General features: G+C 30.4%; 1 protein-coding gene across 1 annotated transcript; it reads right to left on the bottom strand.

The window, feature by feature from the left end:
* Positions 1-3,863: 3,863 nt before the first annotated feature.
* On the bottom strand, positions 3,864-13,161 carry LOC100800526 (anthranilate phosphoribosyltransferase). The gene is made up of 10 exons (XM_003531941.4): positions 12,533-13,161; positions 10,975-11,457; positions 10,726-10,883; positions 10,416-10,499; positions 10,255-10,307; positions 8,668-8,749; positions 6,169-6,276; positions 5,636-5,759; positions 5,343-5,428; positions 3,864-4,356 (listed from the first exon to the last, which is right to left on the bottom strand). The coding sequence occupies exons 1-10, from the start codon at positions 12,879-12,881 to the stop codon at positions 4,135-4,137; spliced, it is 1,749 nt and encodes a 582-aa protein (XP_003531989.1). The 5' UTR covers positions 12,882-13,161; the 3' UTR covers positions 3,864-4,134.
* Positions 13,162-17,683: the final 4,522 nt, after the last annotated feature.

A 17,683-nucleotide genomic window follows, 5' to 3' on the forward strand; every position in this document is an offset into this window, starting at 1 on the left:
CTTTTACTTCCAGAAAATAATGATAAAACAAATTAAATTTCTGTCAAGCCCTGATGAATATAACTTAGTTGGTTAAATAGGATGTGTTATTATTGTAAATTTCTAATACCTATTTAATTCTTACCGTTAAAAAATATATTTGTCAAGCATTACTGTTTCTTCGTAGAAATTCAGTTTTATTGTCAATTTATCTTGTAATAATATAAAATGTTATAAAAAAAATGGATAAAGAAGAGTGGCTAAGCACCAAGCTTAAAACAAAAATTAACAAGAAATTAATATTACCCATAAAAGGAAACACCTAAAAAAGATCCTTGAAAAGAAGGTGACCACAAACTAGCTAGAAGAGACTTCAGATATATGAAAACTCAAGCCTTTGAGAATGTCAGCATGGGAATCAATTCAAAAAACGTAAAGTTAATTTCAGAATCATCATTTCAATCCATCACCCTATTAATTTCACGTTCAGTATATATGAGAAAAACGAAAAGACCAATTTTTATCCAAGTTATAATAATAGCACCAAGAATAAGGGAAGCACAAGGATGGGATGGGATAAAGTGCGGTCCTTCAAAATCAGCTGTAAAGTGTTGTCATTTTGGTTCCTAAAAAATGTTAACATCAATATAATTATTTAATAACGCAAAGTATAATCCATTTAGCTTATTAATCGTACAAATATCAACAATTTAACATCTGAATTAGAATTTGTCAAACTTATTTTCTCAATCCAAAAAGACGATCAAATTAATAATATTTTTCCCAATTTAAAGACCAAATTTATGACTAAAACTCTTTGTGGATATAAAGTAATTAATGATAATTGTATTTTTAATTTAAAAGAATAGAATTTTCTCATAAAATAAAATTTTACAAATAAATTAAAGGGTCGCAAGAAAAGACAAAATATATATATATATATATATATATATATATATATATATATATATATATATATAATTTTTCTAGCGTACATATACATGATATGCACTTGTTTAAATAAAAAATAGTATTTTAATAAATTATATATATCTTCAATTTTCTTAAACACCTAAGACATAACTTAGTAAAATATTTCCTAAAAACAAGTGGGTATAATTTAACAAATTTTTATGAAATTTGCTTATAATTTAGCAAGTTATAATTTTAATTTTCTTAAAATATACTTATTCTTACCAAAATTAACAGAACCTCCTTTCTCTGCAGTTGCTCCTCCTGTGTCTCTTCCTAGCACGGCAATAAATGAATCTGCAAAAATATTCTGACATTCAAGTTAACGGCACAGGTAAAAAGACAGATATGAAGATTAAGGTTAGAAAATAGATTGGATAACCTCGTGTCCCTCTTTTCTTATCTGTAGGGGTATGAGGATAAACGTTCCTCCTTTTCTTTTTTACTTTAGCTGAGTTCATGTTCGGTCGGTTTAGCTCTCTACTTGGCCGGATACCCTTCTAGGCACAGCAGCGTGCATAGTCTGAGTAGTAAAATACTATTTTTTTTTTTTAACAGCAGTACAATACTTAATTATTTAAAATATATATCCATTAAAAAATGAGTGTACATTAGTAAATCTTTTATATAACATCCACATGCATACTTTCGTCTTATAACTTCACTAAAGGTTTTCAAATTTATATATTACACTTCTTTTTGTAATCCCTAATCTGTCCTCTTAAACTCATATTTCGTTAGTATTATTATCTTCCATGGCAAAATATCACGTACTTGTTCTTTAACTTAGCAATTACTGCATATACACACATGCTATTTGAATGCCAAATAAATACGTAAGATTGAAAACATATATCCTGTGTTGCATTGTTTTGACCATTTTCACCCCCCCTTTAAGGGTTAGGGTTCATGCTATCCGTTGTGTCATTGTTATAAGTTAATATGGAAGAGAAAAAAAAATCTCATATTTTGGAACAATTGTATCAGAAAATAATGCCATTATCATTGGAAGCCACTAGCCAACTAGCCATGAAGGCAAGAACCAATTTCATAATTATAATTTAAACAATACTTGGATTATTTTCCTCATAAAAATTATATAAATAAATCCTAAACTGAGATGAACCCATTGAAACAAACTAGAATGGTTTGATATGATTTTTTTTATTCTAATAGTACGTCAAAAATTCAAACAACAATTAGATTTAAATTTTAAAAATAATTATTATAAAATTCAAGAAAATTTTATGTATATTATATAGAGAGAGCTCCATGAGTAATTCTTGCTAAACTTACTTTGTTTAATAACTATTTGTACATATAAAATTTACTGATCAAATCATTAAATTAAAAGTTCTTAATTACTTTTTATAAAAATTCAAAATTATTTGATACTTCGTCAAATAAATTTCATTTAAAATATAACATGGATTTTAGAAATACCAAAAAAAAGTTTATATAAAATTTGATATACGTAAGAAAAAATAATATCAAACTTTTAACAGCTAGATTAGTTAATTTTATATTATACACAAAACTCTTAATAGAAAAGTTTGACGCCTAATATGAATTAATCTTCTCCTATATCTTTAACTAAAAACAAAATAGAGAAACATTTATACCTTATATATATGTATGGGGGTCGATCCCAGAGTGGTGGCCCTGTGCCCCTGTCACGATTGAAATCGAGTTTTTCTGTTTTATCACTTTTTTTTACATGATTTAATTTTTAATAAATATTAAATAAAAGATTTTTTTATGATAAAATTAATTTGATTAGAGAGATAATAAATCCAAAAGATTAACAAAATCGTGTAAAACATTATTATTGCATTCACATAAGTAAAAATAATTTATTTGTAAAATTCTTTTTGATTAATGACAATCACCTAACACCCTTATTTCTATACATAAATTTAATTAAAAGTATTCTAAAAATGACTGGACTTGTAGGTTTATTGGGCCCATTGCAAGCTAACCCACTAGAACTAGGTCCAATTAAATCGGAACCAGAAAAAGTTTGTCACCTTATTTATTGTACAGATTCTGACACACTATGGTTTGGCATGCTGTTTGACATTAAGATGAATGTGGTGTCAGTATGGCAAGGGAAACCGCCAAAGCCAACTTAACAAGTGGCTTCAAGTACAGTTCTTAATATCTATATGCATTCAACTTGGCAAAGGTGTCCGTGTCCCACGCAGACGATTTTCCTTGTCCTAAGGTGACTAAAGTTTAGGATGGTTTAAATTAAGAAAAATGTTAAATCAATACTTTCGAATATTGATTAAAGAATTAAAAAAATATTAAAATACATAAAATTATATTATTTATAATTTTTTTATACTCTTTTATAATCTTCTCTAAATATTTTTTTCTTTATAATTTTTTAACTAATACTTAAAGACACTAATTAGATAAACCCTTAAATTTATCCACTATGGATCCATGAACTTTTACAAATAACTTTTGGATTATAAAAATAATATTATCAAGTATAGTAACTTCAAATTTTAAGCTTTATTTTTTTTTAACTTAGTAACTTACATTTCAAAAAAATTAAGTCAAAACACAAATGAAAATTTAAGTGCTAATTTGAAAGTGAGGGTAGGTATGAGACTACCTTTGTATCGCACATATCCATTAACCAGGTAAACATGCCAACACAGCACATCCATTAACAACGTACATGACAAATGCAAAGTTGTGATTCCGATGGCCTTCATACGTTTTTCTTTCAACTTTTTAGTGGGAAGTTCGAGGTGATTTACTGAATGTTATACTTTCAACTTGCACACCATGATCGAACACAATTAAAAAAAAAATGATCTGGAACACATTAGTGATTAAAGCTTCAAGTTCTCTAATTAGCAAATAGGAAAAATGTATGAGTGTTACGTCCAAAAAAGCAATGCACAAACTTTTTTAACATTGACTATCAGTATGCCACCTTAATTACAAAAGCAGCAGCTATCTGCGGTTTCTAAGCGAGTTGGAGATTGTTATACAGACGTAGTCAAATCCTCAAAACTGATGTGTATAAAGAAAAAAAAAACTCTCAAGTATCTCCATTTTTTTTCTTTCATTACTTGGGAAAAAGAAGGGGGGACCCATCTTAGGTTTTTTCTTCCCTTTATGTCCAACACATTGTATAAGAAAGGTATTTTGCAATGCTCAAATAATTCAACCTATTTTGTGGGAGACCTTAATGTAGTTTAGGAGTCGTTTCAGAGCATTACCACTGTCAATGGCCTCTCTGGCTCTATCCAGGGCTGCAGATATATCTTCTGCACCACCAACTCCAAGCAAGTGATCCACAACTCCGGCATTCAAGACAATTCGGTCATATGCTGGTCCTTTTTCTCCATAGAGAGCAGCTAAACCCAATTCAATGTTCTTCGAGACCTGAATTTTCCAAAGGGTAAAAATGATAATGATTTAGTGATACTTTAACATTTAACATTTGAATACATCACCAAAGAATAAACTTAAAGACAAAGTAAATAAAATGATGGGAACAAAGCATACAATTCATAAAAGATGGTCATCCATTTATTCATTTGATAAAAGAACACACATGCAAGAAGTAAGTTTACGTAATATATTATTCAAACATTGGGCCGGAAAGTTGGGTAGATAGAGCTATCTACAAAAAGCATCATAACCCATTATGAGATAATTAATACTAGAATGACTTGCACATAGACCGCTCTGATGGTTCACAAATTGGAACAGTTTTATTTTTGTCAGAGTTTTCCCAAGTTCGACTTCAGTCTATTCCTTACATCTATTAATACTCCCTTACTTAATTTATTGATTACACATAATTTAAGCAGAGGAAAAGGGACACCTTGAGCAGAAAGTATAAGCAAATGTTGCCTATGATGGACAATAATTTAAAGCATTCAACTGATCTACAGACCAGGAAAGGTATCCATTAATCTACCACAGCATGACCAAAGAAGAACAAGTAATGCAAAATTAAATCACAACAAGGATAACAACTAGCAGCAAGTGGCTTCTAAATTTTCAGAGAAATTGCATTGGATGGATGGCACAAAGATTTTCTTTTTAGAGGATGTAATTAAAAGTTAGGTTGTTAGAATTAGTATATCTTAGGAGTTGATAGTAGATATTTTAAGAAGTGATCCAAACTTTTATTTTGGTAAGGCTTTTTCCAATACTTGGAAACATCTCATCCTATATAGGGATCAAAAAACTCTTCAGATTTGCATACATACACTGTTTAATGAAAATCAACCCTTACAACAGCAACAAAAAATTTTAAACATTATTAGGAATAGTTTAATTGCAACAAATTGCTAATAAGTTTCAGATATAGGATAGAATAAGATTAAAAGGAGGAAAAGCCAAAATCTAGAGAACTTTACAGATCTATCAGTTCTTGGTGTGTCTGTGGGTTGGAAACCGTAATCCTTGGCATTGACTTCAAGACTAAAACCATGACGTGCCACTCCTGCAATACAAAACAAAAATATTTGATAAGTATCAATCTAAGATATGATATGGTGCAGAAGCATCAGTTTGCTGATCAGAAACTGGCATAGTGACTGTTGCTAATTCGCTTTGAAAAGTAAAACAATAATTTTTATAGACTTGGTCATTACAATGATGTAATTATTTAAGTGCGTAAATAAAGTAAACAAGGAAACCGAATACATACCACCCACTTCAGATGTGGATGAAATGTCAAGTGCACGGAAACCTGAACAGTAGTTCACAGGAAGTCCCCTGGTTGTGTTAGCTGATCGCAATCTTGTAGTCAATGAGAGGCCCCCTTCCTCTCCCTACAATATGAGCATAATCAACATGAAGTGGCTTCTTTTGCCAAGGTGTTAAGCAACTTTCAGTATTATCATATAATATTAGTACGGTATTATTTAACCAATTTTAATGAGAAGAAACAAAAGTTTACAAACAAATAAATATTTTTAGAGGAGTGCTAGCAATACACTTTTTTTAACACATTCTCTGTTATTAATTGAAAACTGTTGAAAACTACAATATCATAAGTGGAACTCATTAAATAAGAAGTGGGGCCTATCAAATGTTGTGTTTTTTTTCAATAAACTTCAACCAATAATAAAGTGTGCCCAGAAAAGTGTATTGCTAGCATTTCTCATATTTGTATGTTAAAAAAGAATGATAGTTAGAAAAAGTTCATAGACTGAGATGCATCAAAAGTGGAATACCAACCTTCACTACCAAACCTGAATGCACTCCCCTTCTTTTCATGAGCATTAACAATGGCTCTTCGTAACCTTCATGATAAAATCCAGCAACAATAGCTTCCTTACCATTTGCCTGTTGAAAAATATACATTTTTAACTATTTAAGAAAATGTTGACTTTTATGAATGAAAAAAAGGAAATCAAGCTTAGTATCCCCATTGCATGGGCCAGTTCAATTAGTCCACCTCACGTTAATAACAAAAACACATTCCTTCCAACTCATGGTCACTTCTATTCAGTTCAGTTCAAATTTACAATCAAAATACAGAACTTCATATACTACAACAGCAACAACAATAACAATAACCTTGTCCCACTAGGTGAGTCAGCTATATGAATCATAAAACGCCATTGAACTTAGTTAAAAACCATATTCTTAGGGATATTATTCACCATCAGCGTTGTCAATAGCAGATCACGGAAAATTGCGAAAAGCTGAAAATCCACTATAGAATATAGCGGATAGCGTCATGGCCAAATAGTGGAAGCCATATAGCAGTTAAAATAGAGTATACATAACAATTAAATATGTATTAAAAAAAAGCATGCTATATGCAAATAAAAATAAGCTGGACAAACATTAACATAATATTATCTCAAAAGTTAAATTGTTCAAGACAAAATATGTTCATTCTCCTTTGCCCCATCCCCAATATAATAAAAAAAAGCTAAAAACAACTAAAAGCTAATCAGAATAATAAGAAGGTCGGGTATAAGACATATGACATGGCCGAAGAAGAAGGGGGAGTATTAAACAAAAGAAAGAAAAAAAAGTTGTTACATGTAAAAATACAAAGGCACTGAATGAAGAAGGCTGGAAAATTTTGGTAGGGAAGGGTTTACGTGGTGACTAAGAATCAGAGGAGGAAAGGATTTACATGATGACTATAGAATGATCCTGAAAACTGAAAAGTTGCATGAAGTAGAAGTCAAAATGCTACTGTTGGGCCTATTAGAAGAAAACCCAAGTCCATAAGTAAAAAGTAAAAAGAATAGAATAAAAACAAAATTTGACTCTAATGTTTTAAAAACCAATAGAGTAAAATTTTAAACCACGTGACTACTGCATGTGAGTTTTAACAAAGCCAAAAACCTTGTCCGCAAGCCCAAAACAACTCTGAAGTGCCGTGCAGATGTGACCCCAAATCCGCAGTCCGCACCTGGCTCGGTTTCCTTTCTTTCAGAATGATGAACCAATGAACCGTAAACGTCATCGATGCAATTTTTCTCCAGATTCAACATTGTCGGAAACTGACGATGCAACAGCCGCGACGCGTAAGGCGCCCGTGATTGCGTTTTCCCTAAAACCTGCTACGCTATAGCATGATAGCACCACAATAGCCACTATTTGACAACACTTCACCATGAGATCCCTTTTAATAATTTCCCCAAATGTCCTTGGGTCTCTGATATGTAAATATAAATAAGAGAAGAAAGTTAGTTAGTTAGTCAGTTACTATTAGTTAGGCATTTATTACTGTAAGTTGTTCGGTAGCTGCCTATAAATAAAGCAGGGATGTTGTATATTTTAGACCGAGTGAAATGATAAACAAGAATTGCAGTGTACAGTTTCTCTGTTACTCTTTTCTCTTTCTCGCTATCCTCTCTGTTTTGTTATTCTTCTCTCTTTCCCTCTTTCTTTCTCTGTCTTTTTGTTTCTTTCTCTTTCCCACCTAAATTCTATATCAGTCTCCTTCTAACCCCTTTCACAAGGACAAAATTTCAGATCATTCAACTAAAATTTTCTTTCCTCGTTTTATTTTCGGAATAGTTGCAAGTCATGGTTCCAATACTCATAGGCTTTTTTAGCTAATAGTGGATAAACCAACATTAATCTTTTTCATACAAGACTAATGTGTGTGGTGGCATAGAAGAAAAATATGTATACCCAGCACCTTCATTTCCTTTGAGCAACCAGAAGTTTTTAATTAATTTTAGGCTTTTACAAAGAACTCCCTTTTGGAATTTTCAAAATCAACGAGGAGCTAAGTTCATATATTAACTCGTTACTTATTCCTTAGGTTGAAATCTTCATTACTCAATTAAGTAATTCTTCAACATAAAATTATTCTTCCAAAAAACTCAAATTGCACTAGAATTACCACAATTATTTTATTGATTTCTTTAGCAATTTCCATGCACAATTTTTTTGGGTAAGACCATGCACAAAAATCTATTAACTAGTTAATATGATATATTAGTGTGCAACTAAATGCCCTATGTTATTAATGAATTGTAGTGTGATAGTAAAATCATTTATGAATACAAAATTTTAACAAAAAATGGATTATGATACATCTAAAGACTAAAATTAAAAATAGACTATCAGGTGGTGAATTAAAATTTGTTAACAGAGAATCAAGTATTCTGTTTGATGGTGGCTTTACAAATTCAAATAAAGACTTGTCATAAACTAAGATAGATCAATAAAATTAACAAATGATAAACTAAGTCTGAATCCCACCTTTACATATTGCTGAACCTTTTCAGTTGTTGCAAGCGGAGGGCGTTTCTTTATGTGCTCCCTTATCTTAATTAAAGAGTAGCTGCAGGGAAAAAACGGGAAACAAATAGTTTAGCCTATACTCCATTCAAATAGTAGTGTTATACAGATAGATATCAACATCATACTAAATGTTGACCTCCCGTGTTTAGCATTGAATACACTTGGTCCCTGAACACAACTCCCCTATATTATTAACAGACATTACACTTTCACCCTGTATTGCTAACGTGTTAGTCTCTGTTAGTATGAGTTATAAAACAACTTATATACCCTTTTAAACATCACTCCCCCATATTAATCAGCCCCATTCCATCTCACGGCTGTTCTCATAGTTTTTTCCTAAACTCACTAACAGGGACTTCAGTATTATAAGGTACCCAAGTCCCACATCGAGTAGTATGATATGCTTGGTGGAGTGGAGTACTTAAGTTGCTTGGTTCTTCCCCCTTGAAAGCTAGTTTTTAAGGAGGGGGTTCCCCAGCAACTTGGGTGCTTATCAATTGGTAGACCTAGTTGTCGATGCCTCAAAAGGACTACATACAGAAGGACTGATCAGAAAGACCGAGTGAAGCAACATAGAGTGCATCCACAGGGATATTGTTGGAGTATTTAAGTGGCTTGGTTATTCCCCCCTGAAAGCTAGCTTCTAAGGGAGGGTTCCCTGAGTGCTTTATAACACTCACAGTTCTCTTTCAGTGAAATAAAAAAGCAGTGTGAGTTTAGGAGAGAGAGAGAGAGAGAGAGAAATGAGATTAAATGGAACTGACTAATACAGGGAGTATTGATAAAACAGGTATATTGGTCATGTTATAACCAACAGACTAACCACCCCATGAGTGAGAAGGGGTGAAAGTGTAATGTCAGGTGTAATTTCCAAATGAAACAAGATCACAGTGTATTTAACACTAATTTCAGGAGAGGTCAGTGCAAGTATCCCTATATGTTAAAATATTCATTTATATTACCTACTGTTTGGATAGAGAGAAAACAAAAATATAAAGATTTTCCTTCCTTGTTTAGGTAAAAAAAAAAAAAGGGTTGAAGTGGAAAAAAATATGGACCGGACCAACTAAAAAGTTTCTCAATGTTGGGAGAAAAAATGAAAAAATTTACATTCTCGCATTTCAAAACAGATTTTCACCTTTACTTTTTATCTCTTTTCCTCTCCATTTTTTCTCCTTATCCAAACATTGGATTGGTCCATATAGTTTTATTACCACAATTTAGTCCCTAAGTTTTCATATTTCATAGATAGCAAAAATAGTCCCTACAATTTTCAAACCTGGTAATATCCCCATTTGGTCCTTAGTTTAACTCCAAAGAGGAAGCAAACTTAACTAACAGGGAGCAATATGCAGTATTCCAAAACTATATAGGAAATTTTTTCAATGATTGTGTTATTGAACAGGGACTGACTATGTAATTGAATCTTTAATTTAGTATATTCCACATGTCTACAAGTAGATGAGTATACCAGACAGGACTTCTATACAAACTCGTCTTTCAAAATTTTAGAATTCAAAATTTTCGGTGAGATGTTCATACAGAGATGGGCGAGCTTCACGCTGACTTACGTAAGCAAAACCAACTTCATCATCCTGGAAAGCATAAAGAACACAGATATTATTTATATATAGTGGCTGAAAGAAGAAAGTGAGAAAACCATTATGATGGTGCTACAAAATATTTTCTAGAAACAAAAGAACCTCAAGAAGTTTTTTGGCCTTGGAAGGGGATATATTTATATTTGCCCCCATAAACTTCAACATCTGCTCTTCAGTTACACCCCCCTAAGAAATAAACAAAATTAGTTTATTCAAGAAATAGAACATGATTTTATATGAAATATGAAAGCAGATAAAATATCAAAGGATACAAATTCAGAGACGAAAAATGACTTTGGTAGTATACTTAGTCAGCTCCAAGGATAGAATTTCAAAAATTTTATAATCATTAAGCATCTTAGTTTGCTTCTTAAACAACCAAAACACCCAACACTGGGAAAAATTCACACACCTTAGGTGCCATCCAATCTACACCATGAAGCAAGCAAGACTCTCCATAGCAAGATCTAACAGCAGCAACGAATAGCGTACTCCTGAAGAAGCGTGTGTTACCATCATAAGGTTCACCATAATGAGTCAATGATCTGACATCAGCAACAGGAGGGGGGCCTGAGAATCAACTCATAATAATATTAACAGAGAGATTTTAATTGTGACAATTAAAAAGAACAAAATGAAATAATCAGGTTTAAATTCACACCAATTTCATCATCAAATGCAAGGCAGTATGCTTTTAATTCGCGGTCAGTTTCACGGTTCATGCGTTGACCTATTAAAAATGCAGAAAGCAAAGCCTCACTTACTCCCTGAGGCTTTTCATCACCCTCTTTGATGGGAAGGACATCCTTTAACACACCTTGCACTTCCTCAAATCCAAGATGACCACCAGCCAACACCTCCCTAAGAGCACCAACCAATCGCATTTCACTGGTTCCATTGCCAACATATTGCGGCCCAATTGAACTTCCCACACCCATCATTAACCCTTCCGGGTCTGCAATGAATATAACCTCAGGTGGAAGAACTCTAACCAGAAGTGGCCAGAATGTCTTCATTGCACGTGTTTCCCCTTCACTCCATTGCGTCGCCTCAGGAAATGCATTTGCACGGATTGTCATCCCCGCGAAAAATGCCCCAAGTTGTGCTTTAGAAACTTCATCTTCATCTTTCATTCCTCCCCTAGCTAAGATTAAATACAAAGTAATCAGATCTTAGAACAATTTCTTTCTTTGGTTTTCAAAGACTATCAAAAGGCTCGTAAAGAAAAGCAATTATTTCAACAAAATAATCTATAACATATGTTTTAAGGCATTCACTCTTAAAGTCTTAACTAGTTCTAACAAAACCAGCATGGTTATTGGTGACATATCCGTAGCATACTCGTAAAGAAAAACAATTATTTCATCAAATACTACTAATTATACAATAATGATGACAAATCAAAATCAATATTAATTATATTATGAAAAAATGAGGAAATACATAAAAAATAAATTAATAAAATATAAGAAATGTATAAATTTAGTAATTTTTTATTTAATATACATAGTGCATTTTAAATTTATTAAAAAATCATCGTATTATGCCGGATGCATGTCAATAAAATCCGATGGATATCAAAAAATTTAATCTGTCTCTTTTATACATTATACCGGATGCATGTCAAGTTCAACACTTCATTCATGAAAGTAGAATGTGAGGAATACTGGGGAGAGTAGAGGTCCGAATTATAGGGATAAGTACAGCAAATTGTTAAAATTGCAACCGTACATTTTCCAATCAAACAGATGTTACTACACTTTGTTCATAGAGTATATTCTCCTCTCACTTTAGAAAAGTCAGAACTACCAAGAACGTATTCATGTGACATCATCACGGAGATATAGGTTGATTTTGTTTACACATTAAAATAAGTGTTAAGTGTTTTGTTTTTAAGAAATAGATTTATTTCTTAAAATAAGAAAAAAAAATTTAAAGAGAAACAGATTAAATAAATACACTGAAAATAAAAAAAGATTCTTATTTTATTAAAATAAATATTTATTTTAACAAATTTGAACAAATAGACATTAAGAATGTTCTAGAGGTTGGGAAAATGAGAAGGGATGGGGAATAGGTCGCAGATGTACGATTTCCTCAATTTACATTTCTAAAAAATTAACATTTCTAACCAAACGTAAACTAACATTTGTGATTAAAAAAAATGTAACATCATCCTAACAAAAAATATTAATGTGAGATGAAGGAGAGAGAGGAACCTGATCTGAGGATAAGGTCGAAGACCTTGAAGGCCTGTTGTTCGTCGAGGGGGCGGGTCTGGGTCGGGCCGGTGCAAACCCTAGCCTGGGCCTCCAGCACCGTCTGGTTGGGCCTGGGCAACTCCGAACGGCGATACGACGACGACAGCGCCGGGTTCCGGACGTCGAACTCGGGAAGCCCGAATTGCTCGATGGTGGCCCAATCCAACGCGGCCCTCGCCAAACAGAGCCTTGGCCCGATCCATTGGCGTTTGGGGAATGGGCGAAGATGAAAGCGAGGGTTGTTGTTGGGGAAAATGGAGTTTGGTGATGAGAGAAATGGTTTCGGATTGTTAATCAGAACTTTCATGGTGTTCTTTCAAGTATTTTTTGTCTTTTAGCAATTTCTCTCTCTCTCTCTCTCTCGTTGAGGGTGCTGTGTTTGGTTGGTTGGTTTGTTCTTCTTGGGTAATCCGCGAAGCGCGAGAAGACCGCGTATTAAAGAAGACGACTATGGGCGGAGTGATAAGCTCAAAGCTGGTTCAGAGCTGAATCAGCTTATCTAACTGTGCAATATTTTTCAATTTTAAAATAAATGGAGAATCCAGCGCTATTGAGCTGAAGTATGAAAAATAGTAAAATATAATGAAAATGAAAATGAAAAGTCAAAAGGATGTTGACGGTTTTAAAATTAAAAATTAAGAATAATACGTGTAATTATTTAAAGATGAATTTAATTTTTGTGCGTTATTAATATAACGTTAAATTATTTATTTCAATGATTCTTATCTTTTTGGTTTTTATAATTTAAAAATATTTTTTTAGTTTCTATATTTTACATTTTAATTCTATTTTAGTTTTTATAGTTTTGAAATTGATTTTTTAGTCCTTATAATTTATATGTTAATTATTTTTTAGTTCTTATAGTTTGAAAGTGGTCTTTTTTATTCCTATACTTTATATTTTAATTTTATTTTAGTTCTTACTATCAAAATATAAGTAATATTATCAATTACAATTAACTACAAAAATATTAACAAGTAATTCGTAATTAATTTATCATAAGATAATTTGTAATAAAAAAATTAATAATTTATAACTAATTTGTAGCTAAATATTTTTTTTTTTTGTAATAATAACTAAAAGGTAATTAAAATATAAATTATAAAAACTAAAAATATGACTTTCAAACTATAAGGACTAAAAGAGAATTAAATACAAACTATAAAGACTAAAAAGAACACTTTTAAATTACAATGACTAAAAGAGAATTAAGATGTAAACTATAGGGACTAAAAAAACCACTTTGAGACTAAAAAGATAAGAATGATGAAACTATAAAGAGTAATTTAACCTTAATATAAAAACATTTATATTGTGAACCATTTCACATATTAAATGCTGGTTTTTTTATTAATAAAAATTTATGAGACAAAATTTACAATAAATCAAACACACACTTATCAACCTAGACTCCCTTAATCTACCTTTGGTTTATATATAATGAATAAATACTTAATTTATCATCACCAGAGAGTAATTAAATTAGTTAATTTTAAATGCTTAAAGGTGATAATGTATTTTCTTTTTGGCGAAGATGTGCTTCCTATTTCTAACTATCTTCTAAAATTAGGATAAGGATCAATAAAAGTTAAATGTTAGACATTGATTTTTAGTAAATTGTGTAGTGTGTTAGACATCATTATTTGGATGATTGTTTGAAAAATTAGGAAGAGAGTAATTAAAAGAGTCACTACTCGAAATGTGTTAAGATTAGGGATATGACTCCAATCATCATCCATAATAGGTCACAATAAAAATCACGCCAATGTGAAAGTATGATTGAAGTTTGATGGTCTATAATTTTAAATTTCTTTTAAATGAATCACGTCCGAAAGAATCTCATCACATTGATTATGTATTATGACATTTGTAGCATGCTTTCAACCATGAGATTGTTTTTTTATCACCAAGTGCCAAAAAAGATGACACCTCTACTCAATCCACATAAGCAAAATATTAGAGGGGTCTCAATGTTAACTTAGGACAAGTGATTTAGAGAGAGCTCACAAAACTAATATGTTTTTCTCGTTTTGAGGTCTACACCTCTTTATATATATAAAACATGAATATTTGATTAGATCAAATCAAATATAATATCTTATCAATCAATTTTCTTCTAATCAAATTGAATTTTATCTTATCATATCAAATCATATTTGATCAAATGAAGCATTGATTAGATCTTTTCTAATCAAATATTTTAATAATTAATTAAATCATATTTAATTAATTAATCTCTTACTTGATTTAATTAGTTGTTCCATTATTTATTCTATGTGTGTGATTTTATAAATTCTCATTGGACTAACAATAATATTATATATTATCTTTATAACATTAAACATAATAGATAATAATTGACATCTAATAATGTATCATTACTATCAGACCACAAAATAAATAGTGATTTGATTTCAATTTTACTGTAACCAAGGATGAATCCAGGAATCCAACGAGGGGTGGCTAAATTTTTTTTCTTCTTTTACAATTATTTTTTTGACAAAGACATGAATATGTTTTATAATAGACAATTCAAATTAGATAAAACTATTATGAACTCAAACCCAAAATCACTAATTAAAGTAAAATAATTGAGTTACATGTTCGATTGTTTTTTTTAATTATTTAAATATATAACTTCTAACGTAATTATTTCAAGTTATTGACTTGTACAAAAATATTTACTAGTTTTACACCTAAAACTAAAACTAATCTTTATTTCAAATGATAAAAATAAGAAAAAATAGTAAAAATTTCTCTCATTGAAAAAATCATATAAATGAGAGAATGTCAATTTGTTTTTTTCAAATAAAGATAACGTAATGTGATATCTACTTCTTTAAAAAATTATTAAGTAGTTAAAATTACACACGTAAAATAAGGATGACATAATTTATAATTGAATATAAAATTACAATAATGTTAAAACTGAGGATTACTTTACATCAGTTAAAAATAATTGATCTAAGAAACCAAACACAACCATATATGTGATTATTAACTTGATTTGTTAACCCTGATTAATGAAATAATTTCACGTGTTTAGACTCTACTCTCTAACATACAAAATTAATATTAAAGTATTTTACTCTAATTGTTGATTCACTATGTTGGCATTTAAATTTTTGTCTAGCTAATAGATATTCATCAATCCAAATGGTTTTCTTTTTTCTTAGAACCAACAAAGTGGCCGTGAAAGCTTAAACGGGAAGGTAAGGCAGGTGATGTGAGCAAGTTAGATGCCCGCGTTAAATTCATCTCTAATTGCAATCATATTCAGTATGTATTTTTTGTCCTTTGTCTAAATGTCTCATTGAAGATGAAGCATAAGAGTGTCATTAGCGTTAAATTCAATCATTATTCTTTGATATCTAAGTAGACATCTAATTACAAATGGATTCAATATCTCTTATTATTCCATTTACATATGGGCACCCATATTATAGGTCTCACTATATCAAGTAACATAGAGACAAAATTCTTATTATGTAGGAAGAATGAATCATATATACATCACTTACATCATTCAACATGATTCATTGTCGGTCCAATTACTACCTTAACAATTACTCTATGGATGTTGTTCAATAGCATTAAAGCATACAACTCTTATATATAAGAATCATAATGACTTCAAGTCGAAGGACTAATATACCCTTAAAGTTGTCATGAGAAACTCTCGTGACACTTATATAACTATTATGAAATCTTCACATAATGGGTTTATCCAGTATAAATACTACTCTTAATATTTATACATGTGTGCCAACTTGTCATTTCATATATGAGATGTGGTCACCAGCCTACTTACAATCTCACCCAATAGTCTCAATGCATTTTTGTCGCCCTAAGTAACAATAATACTTGACTATGGATATTTTTATAATAATATTTCATTGTTTAATGAATCTAATAATCCTATTTCATTTGATTTGCCAACGAACGAACCACCTATTCTAAGGGCATTATTATGATATATACACTTAATAACGTAATAATTGATATAATGTATTTTATATATAAATTAAAATAACTTAATTGCAAAATTTGTCCCCCTATTTTGTCTATTTCATCAAATCGGTCTCTTTATTTTTTTTAATTCAGTGTTCAAGTCTCCCTATATTTCAAAATTCACTATCTTAGTCTCATTTTAATCGTTGAAGTAATAAACGCATTCCTTTATCATTACATCACATGATCATTTGAATATTCGGTACAAAATATAGTATTAATATAAGTTTTATATGAAAATAATTCAAAATTCAAACTTTATTCTTTTTTAATTTATTATATTTTTATAATATTATATATTATCTTTTAAAATATAATATATAAGATTAAATTCTATTTTCACATAAATTAGAATATGTATATTTATAAAAGCTTTATTTTTATTTTATATATTATATTTATCTTTTAAAAAATAGTATATAAGATTATAAAAATATAATAAATTAAAAAAAAATTTGAGTTTTGAACTATTTTCACATAAAATTTATATTAATATTATATTTTGAACTATTTTCTTACTTCAAGTATCATGGTTTTAGTCCTTCTTCAAGTATTTTTTTTAAGTTCTTATTTTTTTTAAGAAAATATTGGTCAACTTTCTAATCTAGTCAATATTTAGAATTTAACAGTTAACGACTAAAATTAACTCTGAGACTAAGATAATGAATTTTGAAATAAATTAAAAAATAAGGAGATCAATTTGATGAAATAAGCAAAATAGGGAGACAAATTTTACAATTATGCCAAACTAAAATAATGATACAAATGCAACCTAAAATGGATTGACCACTAGGACTCACTTCAATATTTAGGGATCATAAGGCCAATCACCCTCAATACTAGGTTACAATGAAAGTCACATCATAGGATATTTTACCATTGATGTTGATTATCCTCTAAAGAGTCACCAAACATAGATTCAACAAGAAGAAGAAAAAATGAATGATGTTTTGTCATCACTACATTTAATGCCAAAGAATGAAACATCTGAGTTTTCACACAAGTAGACTAATCACTTGTTACTGACCATTTGTGGTATACAATGCATAGGGAGTCTTATTATTTTTTGTAATTTATTGTTTACTCATGCGTATGAGC

This window comes from Glycine max, chromosome 8 (genome assembly GCF_000004515.6).
Source record: "Glycine max cultivar Williams 82 chromosome 8, Glycine_max_v4.0, whole genome shotgun sequence".
Classification (NCBI taxonomy): Eukaryota; Viridiplantae; Streptophyta; class Magnoliopsida; order Fabales; family Fabaceae; genus Glycine; species Glycine max.